The 23,713-nt window shown below is 45.2% G+C and overlaps 1 protein-coding gene across 3 annotated transcripts in view; it reads left to right on the top strand.

The window, feature by feature from the left end:
* Positions 1-23,713, top strand: part of LOC137336684 (F-actin-uncapping protein LRRC16A-like) — a 371,070-nt gene that overhangs the window by 175,537 nt on the left and 171,820 nt on the right. For all 3 annotated transcript variants that reach the window (XM_068001680.1, XM_068001681.1, XM_068001678.1), the window contains exons 13-14: positions 415-518; positions 10,614-10,691. In XM_068001680.1, coding sequence (XP_067857781.1) covers positions 415-518; positions 10,614-10,691 — 182 coding nt within the window. The remainder of the gene's footprint in view (positions 1-414; positions 519-10,613; positions 10,692-23,713) is intronic.

Below are 23,713 nucleotides of genomic sequence, written 5' to 3'. Positions count from 1 at the left end.
ATCTCCTTTAACATTAATTTGATAATGGTTTGATTTAAATTACATTAGGCTAAGTATGGCAATGCTAATTTAAGGCCTCTATGCCTAACTCCTAAAGGTTGCACGCTTGAAAGTTTAACTATTAATTGTTCGGTCACACCAGACTGCTGGATTGAATTATATGAGAAACATTTTGATCTCAGAATCGTAAGTGCAAAAAGGTTTTAAAAAACAATGGTAAAGAGGAATTGACTATACAGCATCATCAAAGTAAAAATTGGGCTAACTAGTTATTAATCCATTCCACAGCGAGCAAAGAGATGACCAACCCCGCCTATAGCTACATAAAACACTTGGTGTGAAATGTTCGAGTTATTTAATGTCCAATAGAAAATTTGGATAACTGTTTATTTTGTGTGCTCTGCATTATTACAGGGGTGAACAGCCTTGCCCAGTCGCTGAGTGCCAACCAGCAAATTCCTAACACTCTCACACACCTTGACCTCTCAGGGAATTTCCTCCGAGGAGATGACCTATCGGTATGTTGGATTTCATTTATTTTTCCATTTTCGGGATATGGGCATCATTGGCAAAGGTGGCATTTATTGCCCCTCCCCTGTTGCCCTTGAGAAGGTGCTGGTGGGCATTCTGAACTGTTGCAGGCTTTGTGGTGAAGGTGTTCCCATAGTGCTGTTAGGTAGGGAGTTCCAGGATTTTGACCCAGCAACATTGAAGAAACGGCGATATATTTCCAGATCAAGATGGTGTGTGACTTGGAGGTGGTGGTGTTCCCAGGCACTTGCTGCCCTTGTTCTTCTAGATGGTGGAGGTTACGGGTTTGGGAGGTGCTGCCGAAGAAGACTTGGTGACTTTCTTAGCTTTATTATATTGTTGTGCTGAAATTTTCATTATAGGTTTGTTGATTAAAACATTAATTCTATGCTGTGTCTGTCTTAATGCCAATATGCAATATATTCATGTATAATGCAGTACAATTGAACTTTATGGACTAAAATACAAAATCAACATTCAAGAGTTTCTTTTCGTACACTCTGGTAGAGTTCAATTCATTGTATGTCCTGCAGGTATAAGCTTCAATGGGCCAAATATTTTTTTGTCATCCCTCACTTGCCATGTATTAAGTTTTGCTGGTGAGGGGAGATTAGTTATACATACTTGGAAAAGGTAACTAATGCCTTCCAAAAACTTGACAACACAAAAACATGTACAACTGAAAAAAACCCTTAATAAAGATCTATGGCCACTGTTTCTTGGTGACTAAATAAGTTAAATTGCTTTTTATCACAGTTTGGGATTTTTGTAGATGTTTTGGGATCACATTCTGCATTCCAGTTTTTCTGTGAAAACTGAAACGCAATGACATTCGAAAATAAGTCATTACAATGGGAGTGCAGTGGGATGTACACTTGTCATGATTTAAGTTGCAGTTATACGCAGTATTCCATTAGTTGTATTATATAGGGGGGAAAAAGTGTAATTTTTGCAATGACAGATTTAGAAGTTTTTGAATAGAGAAATGAGCGCTGGTGATAGTTTTATTTTCTAGAAGGTCTGATTGTATGACCCCCCCCTACACCGGGCAGGATATTTTGTTTTTTGGCACGTAATTTAGTGCACTTTCCAACATTTTCAAGCATATTATGATACTTTATCTTGCCTGTTTATCTGTTCTTTTGCTGTGCTTTGTCTCTTCCATATCGGCCTCCTCCCGATATCCCCACCATCACAGAAGCCATTCTTCAGCCAATTCGATTCACTCCACGTGATATTAAGAAACGGCTGAGTGCACTGGATATAACAAAGGCTATGGGCCCCGACAACATCCCGGCTGTAGTGCTGAAGACTTGTGCTCCAGAACTAGCCGCGCCTCTAGCCAAACTGTTCCAGTACAGCTACAATACTGGCATCTACCCGACAATGTGGAAAATTGCCCAGGTATGTCCTGTCCACAAAAAGCAGGACAAATCCAATCCGGCCAATTACCGCCCCATCAGTCTACTCTCATTCATCAGCAAAGTGATGGAAGGTGTCGTCGACAGTGCTATCAAGCGGCACTTACTCACCAATAACCTGCTCACCGATGCTCAGCTTGGGTTCCGCCAGGACCACTCGGCTCCAGACCTCATTACAATCTTGATCCAAACATGGACCAAAGAGCTGAATTCTAGAGGTGAGGTGAGAGTGACTGCCCTTGACACCAAGGCAGCATTTAACCGAGGGTGGCACCAAGGAGCCCTAGTAAAATTGAAGTCAATGGGGATCAGGGGGAAAGCTCTCCAGTGGCTGGCGTCACACCTAGCACAAAGGAAGATAGTAGTGGTTGTTGGAGGCCAATCATCTCAGCCCCAGGACATTGCTGCAGGAGTTCCTCAGGGCAGTGTCGTAGGCCCAACCATCTTCAGCTGCTTCATCAATGACCTTCCCTCCATCATAAGGTAAGAAATGGGGACTTTTGCTGATGATTGCACAGTGTTCAGTTCCATTCGCAACCCCTCAGATAGTGAAGCAGTCCATGCCCACATGCAGCAAGACCTGGACAACATCCAGGCTTGGGCTGATAAATGGCAAGTAACATTCATGCCAGACAAGTGCCAGGCAATGACCATCTCCAACAAGAGAGAATCTAACCACCTCCCCTTGACATTCAACGGCATTACCATCGCCGAATTCCCCACCATCAACATCCTGGGGGTCCTGTGGAGAACCTTCACCACACGGACTGCAGCGATTCAAGAAGGCGGCTCACCACCACCTTCTCCAGGGCAATTAGGGATGCGCAATAAATGCTGGCCTCGCCAGCGACGCTCACACCCTATGAACGAATAAAAAAAATCTTTGTCCTGCTCTTTGAAATTCAGCAAAATCATGCTTGTTTACCACTTTCCAAATGCGTCCTTGCGTAGCCCTGTTCTTTTGACCAATGCGCAATGCCATGGGACTTGAACTAGTTAAATTAGAAAACCTGTCCAAAATGGGTGTGCCTGAGGTGTGACAAATAAATATGAAAATAACATGTGCTGCATTGCGTTAAGAGTGCAGTGCCACTGCAAATAACTATTATGTAGCCATTAACGTCATCTGTGGTTTGACTAAGTTTGGAATCAAATGACCCAGGAGAGTTTATATACAGTGTATTTAACATTTTACTGAGGTCAAAAGTCACATTCACGAAGCTTTCATCTTTGAAATAAAATTGTCACTTTTATTTTCAGCGCTGAATTTCTCTAATTTCAATCTCTTTCCTTTTATATTTTGTGCAATTTTAATTATTTTAATAAAATAAATACATTTTCTGTCACTAGTCCTCTCCTGCTCCTGTCAAGTCACTATACTGTGCTATGTCTAAATACTTATTCATCAAAAGAAGGAGGAGTAGCAATATCGATAAAAGACACAGTTACTTCAGTAGAAAGAAGGGATTTTAGTAAGGTTCATCGAGCAGTGGAAACACGATGGGTAGATTTAAGGAACAGGACAGGATGCAACACTCTGGTAGGAGTTGTCTATAGACCTCCTGATAGTAGTGATGTGGTGGGGGGATGTATAAATATGGAAATCAAGAAGGCATATCACAAAAGCCAATGTGGTTGATGGGAGATTTTAATTTTCTGGGAGAAGCAGAACAGCTTAAGTAGTAAAGGCAATAAATTTCTAGAATTTATTCAGGACAGTTCTCTAGAATGATACGAGAAAAATTTAGTGAGGGTCATTTTCGGGTGGGGGTAGCGTGATACGCTAGTACCCCGCGCCCGATGGACCCTACGCAGGCAGTATGTGAACTTCGTGCTGCCTGCTAATTATCATGATATCTCCGTGCAGCCAGTGCTACCTGTGCTGCTGAGAGGCTGTACGGAGAATGAGGGAAATGGGGCGTGCACAGCGCACATCATCAGCAGCCTGCACCTCTTAAAGGTGCAAGTGCACATTTCAAATGGCAGGTAGCCAGCTTACTTGGAGGAGGGAAGGATGGCCACGAGGATAGTACGACCAGCATGAGAGAGGGCTCTACGCTTCTCTGATGATGCTCTGGAGGCCCTGGTGGAAGGCGTGGACGAAAGGAGGGCCAACATGTACCCGTAGGGTGGCCGGAGACCCTCCAGACTGCAGCTCCGCAGGCATTGGCAGGCTGTGGCGCACGTGGGTGCAGTGCCAAATGAAGTTCAATGATTTGACATGAGTGGTCAAGGTGAGTGAATGCAAGTGTCAAGTGGCACATCCTACCAACTACTCCACGCACCACACTCCCCGTCACCCACCCACCAACAAACACTGCCCATCCACACGCAATGCGGCAATCGGCATGCTGCATCTCACCTGCACATAATACCACACTTGCAGGCCACACAACCACCACTCACAAGTCACACAAACTGGCAGCTACCACAGGTGCCAGCTCACCGGAGGGCGAGGTCACTCACTAGTTCTGCTGCAGAGGAGTCAGATGAGGACTTTGATGGGCCAGGCTACAGAAGATGGCTGATGGGAATATGCTACCTAATGCTTGGGGCACTGGAAAACCTGCCAGAAAGCCTGCACACAATGTCAAGGAGCATGGAGGAGTCCAGCTCCAACTTGGCACATGGCTTTGTGCAGAGCTTGGAGCCTATCCTTTCCAACATGGAACGGTGGTCACCTCCATCAGCGCACTTATGGAACCCACCATGATGCAGCGTCTGATGCCTAATGTCACAACTTCCATTGCAGCACATACATTTGCCATCCAAGGTCTGACTGCTGCATTTGCAGCTCAGACTGCTGCCTTGGAAGCTCAGATTGCTGCTGTCGTAGGTCTGGGGACCACAGTGGAATGGGGCTTCCAGGGCATCACAGCACTCCAGCAATCCGTTCTCCAGCTGATCACCAGGATTGCTAAGGCGCTGCCCCGGGAGAGTGGCAGTGGCACCATGGCAGTCGGACCTGCTGTCCTCTCTCAGGACGACAGCCTTCCTGATCCCACCCCTGCCACCCTGCCAGTGCCCCTGTTGTTGCCTATCGGCCAGCCAGGCCAGTCTGCTGCAGCCCATGCTGAGATGGTGCATTCTGAATCCAGGCCCTCCCAGCCCAGAGCTCTTCGAGGTCGCCCTCCAAGGCCATCTGCATGCTCCTCCATTGAAGGCCAACAGCCTCCCACCACCCATGCTCCAGCCACTGGGGAAGCACCTCGTAGGAGCACTAGGATAGGTAAATGCACACGAACAAAAGGCACTAAGGGAATGCATAAGGGTGAATAGTTCTGTTATGTTTGCATAATTTCATTTATTCATTGATAAAAGACTTTGATTTTACATTTGGTGGTGGTTTTTATTTATGCAGTGAGCTGAGAGGGACACCGATGTGTAATCAGATGGAGGGCCTGTGGCTGTGAAGGTCACCGTGGTGCTGAATTTCTACAGCTCAGGAGCATTTCAGGCCTCTGCTGGCAACATGTGCAACATCTCGCAGTATGCAGTGCACTGCTGCATAAGGGAGGTCACAGACGCACTGTATCAGATGAGGAACAGGTTCATCACCTTCCCTCTCCACAGAGACAAGCAGAACGAACGAGCACGGGGGTTCGCTCGAATTGCTGGCTTCCCCATTGGGCAGGGTGCCATTGACTGCACACATATTGCCCTGCGTGCCCCGCACATCAACTCAGCCATCTTCGCCAACCGAAAGGGCTTCCACTCCCTCAACATGCAGCTGGTGTGCAACCACACGCATCGAATCATGGAGGTCGATGCCCGCTACCCTGGGAGCAATCACGATGCCTTTATCATGCGGCAGTCCAATGTGCCAGCTATCTTTCACCCAGCTCGGCAAGTCAAAGGCTGGCTACTGGGCGACAAGGGCTATCCCCTCACATCGTGGCTCATGACACCAGTCAGGATCCCACGCACACGTGCACAGCAGGCCTGTAATGAGAGCCATGCTGCCACACGCAACATCATAGAGCATACCATAGGCCTCCTTAAACAATGCTTCCGCTGCCTGGACTGGTCTGGAGGAGCCCTGCAGTACTCCCCTGAGTGGGTGGGCAGATATGTGATGGTGTGCGGCATGCTGCACAACCTCGCCATCATGAGGGACCAGCCTTTGCCACCAATGACTGGAGAAGACCTGAGGTGGAGGAGGAGGAGGAGGAGGCTGAGGCGGAAGAGGCTGAGGCGGGGTGGGGGGGAGGAGGGGGTAGTGGAGCAGGAAGATGAAGTGGAGGAAGACGAAAGGGTGCAACAGGAACCACACGCCTTGTCTGCAAGGGCTCTGTGTGCCCGCTATCAATAACGTTCAGTTTTGGGCACCGAAACTCAGTAACGATATATTGGCCTTGGAAGGCGTACAACGCAGATTCACAAAAATGATATCAGGGCATAAAGGGTTAAATTAAGAGGACAGGTTATGTAAACTTGGTTTGTATTTATTTGAGTTTAAAAGGTTGAGGGGTGATCTAATTGATGTTTTTAAAAGGATAAAGGGATTCGATAAGGTATATACAGAAAAACTATTTCCTCTGGTGGGGGAAATCCAGAAAAAGAGGGCATAGTCTTAAAATTAGAGCTGGGTCATTGAGGAGTGAAATCAGGAAGAACTTTTTCACACAATGGGAAGTGGAAATCTGGAAATCACTCTCCCCGTTGTGGATGCTGGGTCAATTGAAATTTTTAAAGACTGGAATTGATAGATTTCCGTAAGGGAAGGGTATTGAGGGATATGGAACAAAGGTGTATAAATGGAGTTGAGGTACAGATTAACCATGATCTAATTGAATGGCGCAACAGGCTTGAGAGTCTGAATGTTCTTATGATTCCTATATTCCTAATGTCATTGAGAGGTAACACATCGATTAATTGAAGAAGGCAAAAAATGGAACCTTGGAGCAGAACGGATATGACTATGTGGGTACGTGTAGGAGAAGAAGCCATTGCAAAAGATATGTTAGCTGGATGGGGTTACATGATGTGGAGATGCCGGTGATGGACTGGGGTGTACAAATGTAAGGAATCTTACAACACCAGGTTATAGTCCAACAGTTTTATTTGAAAATCACAAGCTTTCGGAGGCTTTCTCCTTCGTCAGGTGAGTGTCGACACTCACCTGATGAAGGAGAAAGCCTCCGAAAGCTTGTGATTTTCAAATAAAACTGTTGGACTATAACTTGGGGTTACGTAGGAAACGAAGTACGTGAGATCGGCACCATTGACGTAGAGAGTGCAGGAGGATAGTGTGGTTGATTGTAGCGGAGGTGCATGAGTACAATGATGGATAATATCACTAATTACAGTCACAAAGGATGTTGCTGGTGACTTTAGACCAGGGCAGTTTCTGTGCCAGACTGAATGGATTCAAGCAAGGAGAAGTGGGCGCAGAGTTGGGTGGCGATGATGCATTTAAGAGCCTTGGTTAGGAAATAGGCGTTAAAGATAAACCGGGAGTTGGGTTCGCAACACTGGACATATTCCTGGAGGTTAGATCAAGTGATGTCTGATCACATGACTCTTACCCAGAGTTTGCAAATGTTATTGCAGTTGTTGCATTTACCTTATAACGGTTGGGTGCCCTGTGTTAATTGTCTGCTCGTGGTTTTGTGCCAGCAGCTGTCATGCGATAAATTCTAAGAACTGGGAGGCTGCAAGCGAGCAAGTGAAGGTAATACACAGGCTCAAATGCAAAAAGTGAACTCTACTTTTCTCCTGGGTTGCTAGCAACGGTACCCACGAGATTCTTGGACGATCTGGGAGGGTTAGCAACCTGAGACAGTAGTTGGAGGTGATGAGGGGTTTTGAGAGGCCTTTTTAAGGAAGGGGTGATTGCAGCAGTTTTACAAGGTGAGTGGGGAAACATTGCCCGTGACAAGGAAGCAGTTAGCAATGTATTAACACAGTTAACCAGAAAACTGTAATGTGTATGTGACAAACTGAAGTACTTCTGGTATTATTGACTGCAGCTTTGCTACATACCGGATTAAAAACACAGGTTCAGTTATAGAAAATGGCCAGTCCATTCGGTATTTAAGATATAAATGGGTTGATGTGCATATGTAATTGTTAATTCTGTTGCTGATTGCTCTGTTGTGTTCCAGAAGGTTGCTGTGAACAAGTGGATAATTGACGATTAGATTGTTACAGCAGTAACCAGTGGGACAGGGTAGTTTGATTTCAGGTGGTAGATCAAACCATTCCGTTCAAAGACCTGTATCCAGTGGATATTTTTATCTGTGGTATATCTTTGATTTTCAAATAAAACAGTTGGACTATAACCTGGTGTTGTAAGATTCCTTACATTATATCTTTGATTAACAGTTGTATTTGTGTGGGCAAACGCTATTTGAATACTGTGGGGGGAAAAAAACCTTTGTTCCAATATCTCTTCAAAGGGTTTTGAATGGTATATGTGAGGCAGACTTTCTTCCAGTCAACTATCAGTTTGAAGCCATTAGGGATGGAGCAAGACAAAGACTCTGTTGTAGCATCTAATCCTATCAGGGAACTTGTTTTCATGTTCAGTGTTTACAATTGAGGGTTAGTACAGGAGATGTGCCTTTGTTGTTTGATATTCTGAGGAGGAGAAGTAAAGTCTATAGTTACTGTAAATCCAGTTGTATTTAACAGTGGTAATTTATCTGTTTAAAGTTCCAAAAATTTGATTTATTCAATCTACTGAAATCAGGAAAATCAGCTGAGGGCACATATTAAATTCAATAAGCCAAAATACAGGGAGAAGAGTTCTCTTTGACCTCAGGGCCTGTTGGATTCACCTAGATATTGGGCAAGTGAAGGCACATTTCAGGTCATAAGTAATGTAGGGTCACATACAGGAGTGGTCTGTGATGTTGAACCTGAGGAAGATTTCAAATGTAAAAGCACAAATATGTAATGGAACTTTATTGGCCCAGAATTTGCCGGGGCGGGGCATCTCACGGTGTGTCCGGTTAGTTAGACTTTTTCCGGCACCCTTCAGCTCAAAAATATTTTGCACCGTAAATTGCTGGAAGTGCAAGTTGATAACGGTGCAGAGAGGGAAACGGGACATCTGGGACCTTAGTGAACAACGGGACAAACAGTGTACCTCCTTAGCCAATGAGATTTAAGTATTAAGAAATAAACAGAGGGAGGACTGAAAAGAAGGGTGATTTTGAGTGGGTGAATTCAATGTTAAATCAGGTAAAGAGAGGGAAAGAAAGATTGGATTAAGAAAGAGAGAGAAAAAAGAGACAGACAGGAAAAGTAAGAAAAAAAATTGACATTTCAACAACAATTCACTACCTGAAAGAATGAGACTCCACACTTTTAATTGTTCACTTTCTGGGCCAGAGAGATTGATTGGCAGTCATTAACAATTATCATCTTGTTAAAAGGGTATTTGTGCTATTAATTACTAAACTTAACTTTCTGTGGCAAGTTTAATGGGCAATTAATATGAAAATGCGGCAATTTCATGAAAATCATGGGGAGGCTGAGGGTGAGAAGCCGTTTTTGCGGACTGGCACAAATCATTCCGCAACTTGTGGCAATTTGCAGGGTATCTCTTCCTCGCCGCGAGTTGCTGGCCGATTTGCACATTAATAACGTGTCATGCGTTATTTCTTCAGCACATTCTGGCCCACCGCCTAGAAATATTTTCAAGTGCAAACCGAAAGAGCCCATTGAGGATTGATGGTGGTAAATAACTAAAGTTTTGTATCTGTTGTGCAGCTGTTGGCAGAGCTCCATGGGTAATGTGAACTGTTGGTTGGTGGCAAGTAGAATGACCAGCCAATGATGTGTCACAGCTTCAATAGATTGGTCCTTCAAGTGACAGCTTATCTCTTACACTTACTCAGTGTTCGCCTTTCACAAATTCAAGTGATTGAATAGATGTAATCATTTTAATTTGGACTGGCACTTGAATTTACTACAGATAAGCTTTGCTTTTTCAACTAGAATTAAAATGTAACTATTACACTTTAATCCTCTCCATCACCAAGACCGCCTACCTCCACCTCCGTAACATCACACTTCTCCGCCCCTACCCCAGCTCATTTGCTGCTGAAACCCTCATCCGTGCCTTTGTTACCTCTAGACTCGACTATTCTAATTCTCTCTTGGCCAACTTCCCACTTTGCCAACCTCTGTAAATTAGAGCTCATCCAAAACTCTGCTGCTTGTATCCTAACTCGCACCAAGTCCCATTCACCCGTCACCCCTGTGCTTGCTGATTTTAAAATTCTCATCTTTTTTTTCAAATCCCTCCATGGCCTAGCTCCTCCCTATCTCCGTAACCTCTTCCAGCCCTAGAATCTTCCGTGATCTCTGCACTCCTCCAATTCTGGCCTCTTGTGCATCCCCGATTTTCATCGCTCCACCATTGGCGGCCGTGCCTTCAGCTGCTTAGGCCCTAAGCTCTGGAATTCCCTCCCAAAACCTCTCCGCCTCTCCATCTCTCTCTCCTCCTTTAGGGCGCTCCTTAAAACCTAGCTCTTTGACCAAGCTTTTGGTCACCTGTCCTAATATCTCCTATGTAGCTCAGCATCAGATTTTGTTTGATAATGCTCCTGTGAAGTGCCTTGGTTCATTTTACCATGTTAAAGGTGCTATATAAATGCAAGTTGTTGCTGTTAATAAAACTAGGTAGCATTTTGTTTGTTTTTTTTACAGAACCTGTACAATTTCCTGGCACAGCCAAATGCTATTGCTCATCTGGATTTGTCAAACACAGACTGTGCATTAGATATGGTATGTACACAACTTTTATTTGTATTTTTATGTTTGAACTCAATAATTTCAGCAATTACTGTTAACCATAATGCACAAAAGGAGAACTGTTATCATAGTATAAGTTTAGTAAGTGAAGGACTGGAAGAAGGACCAGTTCTGCGGTCCTGCACTTGGAGAGTGAGCATTGCGGCAAGTCATGCATGCACTGACTATGAATGTCCATCCGGTTTGCTGGGAGTGTGGAATCACTAAATCAGCCCGACAATAATGATGAGAAAGTGAGGAAGATGAGAACATTGAGTCCAGATTTAGTTGTCATCAGAAGTTTGGATTTATATATATATGATATTCTAATTTTTGTACAAAAGATTGTTTATTGTCTATAGTTACTAACAAATTAATTGCCTGAATTTTGGTCTGATTACACTCCTGTAAGGCGCCTTAGGACATCTTTGCCACATTAAAGATGCTATGTTGTTGTTAAGTGAATGACTGAGGCATATGACTCTTCGAAGCTCATTATCCTCTTTTGTGCCAAACCCTTCTTCCCTCAACAGCTTTTAAATTTCTATGAAGTCCAAATCCATCCAAGATTTGAATACTGCTCTAATCATTGGGGAAACTTTTCCAGCTCCCCTCATATTCGTGGACAGGAAAAAAACTTGTTGCTTGTTTGCAATTCTCCTCTTGCCTTTAGCCTGTCATCTTCACTCTCCCTCCCTTTTTATAAATTCTACTATGGTCAGTACTGCAATGAGCTTTTGTGTCTCATTAATTCTAAGCTCCAAATGCACCATCCTACATCTTGTTCCTTTTCCCTACATCACCACAATGTTGAAATCAAGACTGATCACTGCTCAAGCAAATTCTTCTCAACACCTCAAAACTATGGAACTTTTTATATTTAATGATAAAATGGAAATTGGGTGGGTTCTATAAAGAGCAGATCCGCTCTGCCTGATTATCACCCAGGCAATGAAGATGAAAATCTTCATTATAAAGACAGATCGAATCATGGGCATAGCCCCTGCAGCAGTAAAAAAAAACCCTTAATCCCCCAACTGGGACGAGGAAACAACAAGGTGAATAGCTTAAAAAATGTAATTTTCTAACAACATCCTGAAACCTACCAATGTAAAACTTTTCCCTCTCTTTAACTGTCTAATTTTTTGTCTTTCTTTTCCTGTGTGTGTGTGTGTGTGTGTCTCTCTCTCTGTCTCTGTCTATCTTTTTGTCTCTCTGTATCTCTGTCTGTATCTCTGTCTATGTCTCTCTTGACTGTATCTCTATCTGTCTCTGTGACTGTTCTTGTCTTGCTCTCTCTTTTTGTCTCTTTTCCTCTTTCTGTATCCCCTTCATGTGTGTGTGCATCTCTCTCTGCACTTAATTTTTTTCTTTCCCCTTACTACTTTTCCCATCCTAATTTTCACTTCCTCTTTTTCTGTGCTCGCCTGCTTGCTGTTCCACTTTAAAACTCTTTCTCCCATTTGTCTCCGCAGTCACAGGCAGGTAGGGAGAGACAGCATCAGTGGGACTCAGACGGTAAGGGTAAGACAGTGCGTTGGGACCGAGGCGGATAGACTAGGCGAGACTGCGCCATTGGGGATCTTGGGTGACTGGGGAGAGGTAGGATCCATTCTGCTGGATAGTGGTGCAGTGACAAAGATACAGCCTACGGTAAGTCCATCACTGGTTCTAAAGTAACTAGGTGTGATGCATTGGACATTTTACCACTGATTAGGTGCGAGACTGATTCTATTGTGGACTCCCTGGGGCTTTACAGTCATCATTTGCTTCTCGCCTGAACCTTGGCTTTTAGTTGATTATGATGTGGAGATGCCGGTGATGGACTGGGGTTGACAATTGTAAACAATTTTACAACACCAAGTTATAGTCCAGCAATTTTATTTTAAATTCACAAGCTTTCGGAGATTTTCTCCTTCCTCAGGTAAATGTTGATTAGCCTTCACTCCTTCTGACATTGCAACACTAACTTGTCTAGCCCTATGACAGAGTCTCTACTTACCTCAGGGTAAGCAGCCACTTGCACTTTTACATGAAACCAGTGTGTACGCACTTTTACAGTCTCATTAGCCCTGGGAAACCTACCACCAGCTATTAGCTGAATATATTGTTATGCAGTCGAAGACCTGAATCAATAGCCTTTAAAGAACAAGAAATAACTCCAACTGCAGAAGCAGTATTCTTAACCACCTGTATTCTTAATCACCGGCATCTCCACATCATGACCTGTGTTCCAGAGCAACAATTATTTTTTTTCTCACCTATAACGTAAACCCTTAATGAAGTGCTGTTCTGTGCAGGGTGCCATCAGACCAGTTCCATGTTTTCTCAGTGTTCCTGCTGAAGTGCCTCCCCTGCTTCTGTCTTGGCCTTTGACTTCTTTACAATATTCAAGTGACAGCAACGTTACTCTTGAATCAGTTAGGTTTCTTGTCCAGACATTAGGGTCGATTCCGGTGGGGAGTGGTGGTCACAAGTGATTGTCCAACCTTTAGAATCATTAGATAGAAAATTACAGGATTTATGTCAGCAATTTCCGACAATTGCTTCCTGTGAGCGCCACTCCCTGCTAAGAGCCCAGATGGCTGAAATTACCTGACTGTCTGGAGCTGTATGTGGTAGTGCAGCCTATAGGGCAAATATCTTAGGAACCAATGGAACACTTACTTTTTACAGCATGGCCGGTTGTTCAAGCAGATTTGTGAATCATTTAGGTTGATATTCAATTCAAGTCATGAAGATTCCAGTGATGAGGCGTTCAACACAGGCGTACAGGGAATTTTGGGATTCTTTTTCTACATTAAAGACGCTATATAAATCCAAGTTGTTATGGTAGAGGACACTGAGATGGATGTCTCCATACTGCCCAACTTCTCTCCCATCCAAGTATACATGGTGGTGCAAACATTATGCATGTAGCACTCTGTAACCCTCAGTTTGAAGACAGGCTCACAGGTATCCACACCACATGGTACAAACCAAATCCTGCTAATGGTATATTTGCAGAAATGCCTATCTTGGCTTCTGTTGCCTACTCCTGACTTTCTGGGTTAAATAACGTTCATGACTGCTTCTTCAATTGGTATCAATATTTTCATCTCCTGTGGACCACCACCTGTAGTCTTGTGTGCCTAACAAAAGCTAGATTTTGTTCAGTTTTCTTTCTGATGTTGTGAAATCTCTTCCTGACCTCCTTCCACCTTCTATGGTTGGTGGTCATGGTGACCCAACTGATAATCTTCACCTGGCCAGTACTTCTTACACAGTCAAATTTGCCACTCCATTGATTTATTACGTAATTGTGGTCGATTTCGCCATCCTGGGTCACATGTCTGCTCAGCACATCTGTAAGCTGTTTAAACAGGATAAACACTGGGAGGTGTTGGAGGTGTTGGAGGGGGGCGGGGAGCTTAGAGGAAACCACTGTTGCCACTTTTTCATCCAGTCTTCAAGTTTCACAACAAATTTCAGCCCTTAGAATTTCACTTTCCATTATTTTTCTCATTATTGTCCTGTAGCCCTCTCCAGTGAATCATTCTTTTTGAAGTTCGGTGCCAAAGTGTGCAAGGTATTGCAAGTAAAATTACTTTACTAGTGATCTGGCGTGGGTTAAAATCACTTCTAATCAGATACCTTAGAGCTCCGTGGCAAAAAAAGAAGCGCTGCATGTTTCGAATAAATATGCCGCAGCTCCAGTGCACCATAGTACTTGTGCAAATTTTGTCCATTGTTTTTGGTGTTCGACTTGGCCATTCCTTGGAGCACTTTGTTTGTATGAATTTCTAATCAAGAAGGATGTTGATGCTCGGGAATGTGGCATGTTCTCCATTTTGGATATCCATCATCATCATCAAGTATCCACGCATCAGGTATAGCGCAGATCAGGTGTAGTAGATTAAAGGTGCTTCTACATTCATTGCGAAAATGATGTATTTGAACCCTAACCTTAGAAGAGCACCACTTACTGCATATTCTGTTTCTCCCACCAGACCACCTCTGACCTCTGAATAAGAGTCCTGATTTGTGCTGAATTATGGACTAGTTATAAACAAATCACAGCAGAACAGAGATCACATTTTAAGATGTGAACTCTGCTAGGAAGTGGATTGAGATTACTCATTTCATTTAGGGCTATGGTACTCATCAGACAAAGGAGACCTTCATTCAAATACTCTTGGTTTGATTCAAATCTACATCCTAGTATTCTTGTTGTCCAGTTCATATTAGCCATAATGGTTACTTTTTCTGACAACTCCTGTTTATTGATGCTACCCTGGGAATTTGGACTATTACTTGATTTTTTTTTTGTATAATGAACCTGATATCCCATTTCCTCAATGTTGAGTGGCACTGTTGAAACCACCATTAGATTTTTCTTCTACATCCTAACTTGGCAGGGGGATGGGATACAGAGTGGAGCTACAATAGGGGGTGATGTGCAGCCAAATATAGAGAAAAAAACAAGTCAGCTTGGAAGACAGGGCAAATATGTGAGGGCAAGGCTGGATGGCATCTATTTTAATGCAAGGAGTCTTGCGAATAAGGTGGATGAACTGAAGGTGTTGATAAACACATGGGAGTATGATATTGTTGCTGTCACAGAGACATGGTTGAGGGAGGGGCAAGACTGGCAGCTCAATATTCCGGGGTACAGAATCTTCAGGCGAGACAGAGGGGGAGGTATAAGAGGAGGGGGGGTCGCAATATTAATTAAAGAATCAATTACTGCCATAAGGAGGGATGATATATTAGCAGGTTCCTCTAATGAGGCCATATGGATGGAGCTTAAAAACAAAAAGGGGGCAAGCACTTTGATGGGAGTGTACTATAGGCCCCCAAACAGTCAGGGGGAGATAGAGGAACAGATATGTAGGCAAATCTCAGAAAATTGTGCAAATAATAGGGTAATAATAGTGGGGGATTTCAACTTCCCCAATATTAACTGGGATACTCAGAGTGTAAAAGGCTTAGAGGGTACAAAATTCTTAATGTGCATCCAGGAGAGCTTTTTGAGCCAGCATGTAGAAAGTCCTACAAGAGAGGGGGCGGTACTGGACCTAATTCTAGGGAATGTGGCCGGTCAAGTGGAAGAAGTGCTAGTAGGTGAGCACTTTGGTGAGAGTGACCATAATTCGGTGAGATTTAAGGTGGTCATGGAAAAGGACAGGGAGGGGCCGGAAATAAAGGTTCTAAATTGGGGGAAGGCCGATTTTAATAGGATAAGGCAGGATCTGGCCAAAATGGACTGGGATCAGCTGCTTGTAGGAAAATCCGCATCGGAGCAATGGGAGTCTTTCAGAAGGGAGATTGAGACCATACAATGGCAACATGTTCCCGTAAAGGTCAAGGGTGGTTCCAAGATCTCCAGGGAACCTTGGATGTCAGGGGATATACGAGAATGGATTAGGAAAAAAAGGAGGGCTTTTGGCAGATACAAAAGGCTAAAGACGGAGGAAGCCCTAGAGGAGTACAAAAAGTGCAGGGGGATACTTAAAAAAGAAATTAGGAGATCAAGGAGGGGCCATGAAATAACACTGGCGAGCAAAATAAAGGAAAATCCTAAGATGTTTTATAAGTATATTAAGGGTAAGAGGATGACTAGGGAAAAAATAGGGCCCATTAGGGACAAAAATGGCAATCTGTGTGTGGAGCCGGCAGATGTAGGAGGGGTTCTAAATGAATTTTTTGCTTCTGTTTTCACTATGGAGAAGGACGATGTAGACATAGAAATACGGCAGGGGGACTGTGATATACTCGAACATATTAACATCGAGCGGGAGGAGGTATTGGCGGTTTTAGCAGGCCTAAAAATGGATAAATCCCCAGGCCCGGACGAAATGTATCCCAGGCTACTGTGTGAGGCAAAGGAGGAGATTGCGGGGGCTCTGACATATATATTCAGAACCTCTCTGGCCACAGGGGATGTGCCAGAGGACTGGAGAACCGCTAATGTAATACCATTATTCAAGAAGGGGAGTAGGGAAAAACCGGGGAACTACAGGCCAGTGAGCCTAACATCAGTGGTAGGAAAATTATTGGAAAAAATTCTGAAGGACAAAATTAGTCTCCACTTGGAGAAGCAAGGATTAATCAGGGATAGTCAACATGGCTTTGTCAAGGGAAGATCATGTCTGACTAATTTGATTGAATTTTTTGAGGGGGTGACTAGGCGTGTGGATGAGGGTAACGCAGTGGTATACATGGATTTCAGTAAGGCCTTCGATAAAGTCCCCCACAGGAGACTGGTCAAGAAGGTACGAGCCCATGGAATCCAGGGTGCCTTGGCACTTTGGATACAAAACTGGCTTAGTGGCAGAAGGCAGAGGGTGATGGTCGAAGGTTGTTTTTGTGACTGGAAGCCTGTGGCCAGTGGGGTACCACAGGGATCGGTGCTGGGTCCCTTGCTGTTTGTGGTCTACATTAATGACTTGGATATGAATGTAAAAGGTATGATCAGTAAGTTCGCTGATGATACAAAAATTGGTAGGGTGGTAAATAGCGAGGAGGATAGCCTCAGTCTGCAGGACGATATAGATGGGTTGGTCAGATGGGCGGAACAGTGGCAAATGGAATTTAACCCGGAAAAGTGCGAGGTGATGCACTTTGGAGGGACTAACAAGGCAAGGGAATACACAATGAATGGGAGGACCCTAGGCAAGACAGAGGGTCAGAGGGATCTTGGTGTGCAAGTTCACAGATCCCTGAAGGTGGCGGAACAGGTAGATAAGGTGGTAAAGAAGGCATATGGGATACTTGCCTTTATTAGCCGAGGCATAGAATATAAGAGCAAGGAGGTTATGATGGAGCTGTATAAAACACTGGTTAGGCCACAGCTGGAGTACTGTGTGCAGTTCTGGTCGCCACACTACAGGAAGGATGTGATCGCTTTGGAGAGGGTGCAGAGGAGATTCACCAGGATGTTACCAGGGCTGGAGCGCTTCAGCTATGAAGAGAGACTGGGAAGATTGGGTTTGTTTTCCTTGGAGCAGAGGAGGCTGAGGGGGGACATGATTGAGGTGTACAAAATTATGAGGGGCACAGATAGGATGGATACTAAGGAGCTTTTTCCCCTCGTTGAGGGTTCTATAACAAGGGGACATAGATTCAAGGTAAAAGGCGGGAGGTTTAGAGGGGATTTGAGAAAGAACTTTTTCACCCAGAGGGTGGTTGGAGTCTGGAACTCATTGCCTGAAAGGGTTGTGGAGGCAGGAACCCTCACAACATTCAAGAAGCATTTGGATGAGCACTTGAAATGCCATAGCATACAAGGCTACGGATCAAATGCTGGAATATGGGATTAGAGTAGACAGGGCTGATGGCCGGCGTGGACACGATGGGCCGAAGGGCCTCTATCCGTGCTGTATAACTCTATGACTCTATGACTCTATCCTAATTAATTATAATGAAATGCATGTTAAATTTTGACTGGGGCTAAAGTAATTTGCCTGCCAAATAAACTCCCTGCTGAAAGGTGCAGTGGATACCACACGGCTATTCTCCAGCTTCCTTTGCATTTGTTGCTGCAGAATGTGACAACGAACAATTGTATCTGTAGTAACACGCAGGGATGGGATTTCCTCCATTTGGCCACCTGTTTTCAGGCTGTCAATGGAGGAAAATCAGGGATTTGAGGGCCACTGCTGGTACACCACCACAGAAAGTTACTGGTGGATTTTCCTCGAGCCTTGCTGGTGCAGACATCTTTAGTGGCTGCAGTCCCCACCTCGCCACATGTAAAAGATGGCAGGTGGTCGGGGTTTACTGCAGGGCTGCATTTTCCTTTGTTTCTGCCCTGAATCTGCCAGCTGCCTGAAGGGAAGAGCTAGTTGGGCCGGCTTGGGGCTGGTTAGAGACACTCCATCATTGAAGGCCACAGGGACCCAGTTGAGTAGGTTTCTGTTTAACTAGTATTATTTAAAGTAGTTCCTAATTATTTTAAAGTTTTTGTAAATTTTTTTTGTAAAGTTTTGTTTTGAATTTTTCTTAAGATTTTTAAAATTTTAGGTGACTTCAATTTTTTAAAAGTATTTTTAAAGTACCTGTAAGGATTTCTGAAGTACTTTTACTATTTTTAATTTTTTTTGTACGGTTGTAAACTGGACCTCGGAAACCAGTGGGTTCTCCCTTGAACCTTCTCCATTCTTCTATTTTGATGAGGAAGTGAAGAAGGAGGATCAGGAGGCCCATTGCATGGATGCCAGGCCAAACAGGCACTGTTGCTGGTCTCCTGCCCCTGCCTGCTGGTAAGCATGCCTTCCCTTAAGCGCACACGGTTGGGCTCCTTCACCATGACCTTCGGCCATGTTTAAAATGGCGACATCTGCCTCACTAAGCAATAGCTGAGCTGTATCAGCTGCCACACAGCTGTGGGCACATCTCATAAGGGAGATCTTCAGCTGCCTAAGATCCGGGGCCACTGCCAAATGAATCACAATCCCCTTTTGGCAACAACTTGGTCCCTGGCTGGCACGTAGCTCTCTTGCACAATTATCAAGGCTCTTATTTGGAGATCATTATGTTGCTCCTTCATGCAGGCATTCTTCCATCTTGCTCCAAATCATTCTGCATATATCCCATCAGAGGCAAAAATATCTCTTTGGCAACAAATCTGATAACGCCCCACTGTTTAAGGCCACTGTGGCTCCTCTTGGTGTCTACTCTTGTGTGCCCTTTCAATCTTAACCTCATTTTATAGTGGCAGAACTTTTTGAGACAGTTGTCTGATTGCACCATGAGCCTTGGAAGATTCAGGTGGTCGCTCCTTGTCTTTGATTGTGGGTCACCTCCCCTTTGAGAAGAGAGTAGTGAAAGTGAAGGCACTTTATTTGCCTTTGTGTGGAATGCACCCCAGGTTTCAGAAATAATTCCTTAATAGGGGTGAGTTGACATTTATGGCCAAGGCCACATCCTTCGATGTGCCTGGATCATTCCCTTAGTGGGCTTCCTTTCCTTGGGGTCTAAAAGATGGATCTTCCTTCTTGAATTACAGCCAGTAATATGTCAACTGAAGAATCTTTAAAATTGTGGGCTCGGTCCTAAGAAGAAGCAACAGCCTCAGATATTGCAATGAGCTACATGTTTAGGGAGACAAAATGGCTGCCTTGACCCTTTCAGCTGCAGCAGCACTAGATTTTCCAAACCAAAGCCCCCCCACCCCCCCAAAAAAAACCTACAGAGGGCACTAATAGAACCTAGAGCCCATCATGAATATATAATGAAGGTTCACACGGAGGGAAAAGCCTGGGTTTATTGACGGTATGTATATCACCAGTAAGTTTAAGAACAGTTCCGGCAGTAAATCCACAAAAGAGAAAAATCCAGCCTAAAGTGTCTAGTTTGATAACCAAGAAAACGCACTTGTTTATTTCTCTGGCTTCCTCCCCAAGGGGCTTTCAACAAAAATATTCAAGTTGCCATACTACTTAAATAATAATTGTAAACAATTTTACAACACCAAGTTATAGTCCAGCAATTTTATTTTAAATTCACAAGCTTTCGGAGGCTTCCTCCTTCCTCAGGTAAATGTTCAGGAGCTCCTCGAAGCCTACGCATTTATACATATAGAACAATACATGGTGTTTACAGAATGCCCCTGCAACTGCCCGTTGCCAAGGCAATCACCGTGTTCAGACAGAGAGGTGTCACCTGCAGAACCCCCGAATACACATTCAACAAAAAAACAAACAGGAAAAAAAAACAGAGAGAGGCAGAAACATCCGGAAGGCAGAGAAAGCCAGCAAATGACCCATTATATTAAAAACAGATAACATTTGTTCGCTGGTGGGGTAACGTGTAGCGTGACATGAACCCAAGATCCCGGTTGAGGCCGTCCTCATGGGTGCGGAACTTGGCTATCAATTTCTGCTCGACGATTTTGCGTTGTCGTGTGTCTCGAAGGCCGCCTTGGAGTACGCTTACCCGAAGGTCGGTGGATGAATGTCCATGACTGCTGAAGTGTTCCCCGACTGGGAGGGAACCCTCCTGTTTGGCGATTGTTGTGCGGTGTCCGTTCATCCGTTGTCGCAGCGTCTGCATGGTCTCGCCAATGTACCATGCTCTGGGGCATCCTTTCCTGCAACGTATGAGGTAGACAACGTTGGCCGAGACACAGGAGTATGAACCATGCACCTGGTGGGTAGTGTCCTCTCGTGTGATGGTGGTATCTGTGTCGATAATCTGGCATGTCTTGCAGAGGTTACCGTGGCAGGGTTGTGTGGTGTCGTGGACGCTGTTCTCTTGAAAGCTAGGTAATTTGCTGCGAACGATGGTCTGTTTGAGGTTGGGTGGCTGTTTAAAGGCGAGTAGTGGAGGTGTGGGGATGGCCATAGCGAGGTGTTTGTCCTCATTGATGACATGTTGAAGGCTGCGGAGAACATGGCGTTGTTTCTCCGCTCCGGGGAAGTACTGGACGACAAAGGGTACTCTGTTGGTTGCGTCCCGTGTTAGTCTCCTGAGGAGGTCTATGCGATTTTTTGCTGTGGCCCGTCGGAACTGTCGATCGATGAGTCGAGCGTCATATCCCGTTCTTACGAGGGCGTCTTTCAGCGTCTGTAGGTGTCCATCGCGTTCCTCCTCGTCTGAGCAGACCCTGTGTATTCGCAGGGCCTGTCCATAGGGGATGGCCTCTTTGACGTGGTTAGGGTGGAAGCTGGAAAAGTGGAGCATCGTGAGGTTGTCCGTGGGCTTGCGGTAGAGTGAGGTGCTGAGGTGCCCGTCTTTGATGGAGATTCGTGTGTCCAAGAAAGAAACTGATTCTGAGGAGTAGTCCATGGTGAGCTTGATGGTGGGATGGAACTTGTTGATGTTATCGTGTAGTCTCTTTAGTGATTCCTTGCCGTGGGTCCATAGAAAGAAAATGTCGTCGATGTATCTGGTGTATAGTGTTGGTTGGAGGTCTTGTGCAGTGAAGAAGTCCTGCTCGAACTTGTGCATGAAAATTTTGGCGTATTGGGGCGCCTACATGAAAACCAAGAGCAGGAAGCTTGAGAAACTCGGCATCACCACCAGCAACGACCAAGCTTCCCCTGGTACCACGGTTGCAACCACAGGGAAGTCTATTGTCAATTTATCCGACCACACCCTTCAACCAGACGAAATCGAAGTTCTCAGCCGAGGGCTCAATTTCTGCCCCACTACCAAAATGGACCCCACTAGTCTCGCGGCGGACACAGAGGAATTCATCAGGAGAATGAGGCTCCGGGAATTCTACCACAAACCCCAAGATTTCAGCAGCGAACCCAATGAGACAATCGACGATCCGGCAGACAGAGGGATCCGCGGTACAGCAACCGAAGAGGAAAGAGTCAAACTGGACTCCTCCGGAGGGTCGCTGCCCTCAGCTGGACATGTATTTTCAAGCTGTCAGGAAATGCGTCAATGCCAGATTCATCAGCCGCACTCAGAAGACAGTCCAGAATGTCACCCGAGCACAACGCAACGCCATCAACGCTCTCAAGACCAACCGCAACATCGTCATCAAACCAGCGGACAAAGGAGGAGCCATAGTCATACAGAACAGAACAGACTATTGCAAAGAAGCATACCGACAACTGGACAACCTGGAACACTACAGACGGTTACCCGCAGATCCGACCAAAGAACACACCCACCAGCTCAACAAACTGATCAAGACCTTCGATCCAGACCTTCAAAGCATCCTACGCACTCTCATCCCACGTAATCCCCGCGTGGGAGACTTCTACTGCCTCCCAAAGATACACAAAGCCAACACACCCGGACGTCCCATCGTATCAGGCAACGGAACCCTGTGTGAGAACCTCTCTGGATACATCGAGGGCATCCTGAAACCCATCGTACAGGGAACCCCCAGCTTCTGTCGCGACACTACAGACTTCCTACAAAAACTCAGTACCCACGGACCAGTTGAACCAGGAACACTTCTCACCACGATGGACGTCTCGGCACTCTACACCAGTATCCCCCACGATGATGGCATCGCTGCGACAGCATCAATACTCAACACCAACAACAGCCAATCTCCGGAAGCCATCCTACAACTCATCCGCTTCATCCTGGATCACAATGTCTTCACCTTCGATAACCAGTTCTTTACCCAAACACACGGAACAGCCATGGGGACCAAATTCGCACCCCAATACGCCAAAATTTTCATGCACAAGTTCGAGCAGGACTTCTTCACTGCACAAGACCTCCAACCAACACTATACACCAGATACATCGACGACATTTTCTTTCTATGGACCCACGGCAAGGAATCACTAAAGAGACTACACGATAACATCAACAAGTTCCATCCCACCATCAAGCTCACCATGGACTACTCCTCAGAATCAGTTTCTTTCTTGGACACACGAATCTCCATCAAAGACGGGCACCTCAGCACCTCACTCTACCGCAAGCCCACGGACAACCTCACGATGCTCCACTTTTCCAGCTTCCACCCTAACCACGTCAAAGAGGCCATCCCCTATGGACAGGCCCTGCGAATACACAGGGTCTGCTCAGACAAGGAGGAACGCGATGGACACCTACAGACGCTGAAAGACGCCCTAGTAAGAACGGGATATGACGCTCGACTCATCGATCGACAGTTCCGACGGGCCACAGCAAAAAATCGCATAGACCTCCTCAGGAGACTAACACGGGACGCAACCAACAGAGTACCCTTTGTCGTCCAGTACTTCCCCGGAGCGGAGAAACTACGCCATGTTCTCCGCAGCCTTCAACATGTCATCAATGAGGACAAACACCTCGCTATGGCCATCCCCACACCTCCACTACTCGCCTTTAAACAGCCACCCAACCTCAAACAGACCATCGTTCGCAGCAAATTACCTAGCTTTCAAGAGAACAACGTCCACGACACCACACAACCCTGCCACGGTAACCTCTGCAAGACATGCCAGATCATCGACACAGATACCACCATCACACGAGAGGACACCACCCACCAGGTGCATGGTTCATACTCCTGTGACTCGGCCAACGTTGTCTACCTCATACGTTGCAGGAAAGGATGCCCCAGAGCATGGTAC

The sequence above is a fragment of the Heptranchias perlo genome, chromosome 2, assembly GCF_035084215.1.
Source record: "Heptranchias perlo isolate sHepPer1 chromosome 2, sHepPer1.hap1, whole genome shotgun sequence".
Taxonomy (NCBI): Eukaryota; Metazoa; Chordata; class Chondrichthyes; order Hexanchiformes; family Hexanchidae; genus Heptranchias; species Heptranchias perlo.
The sequence above is the reverse complement of the archived record's forward strand: the minus strand, read 5'-3'. Positions and strand labels throughout refer to the sequence as shown.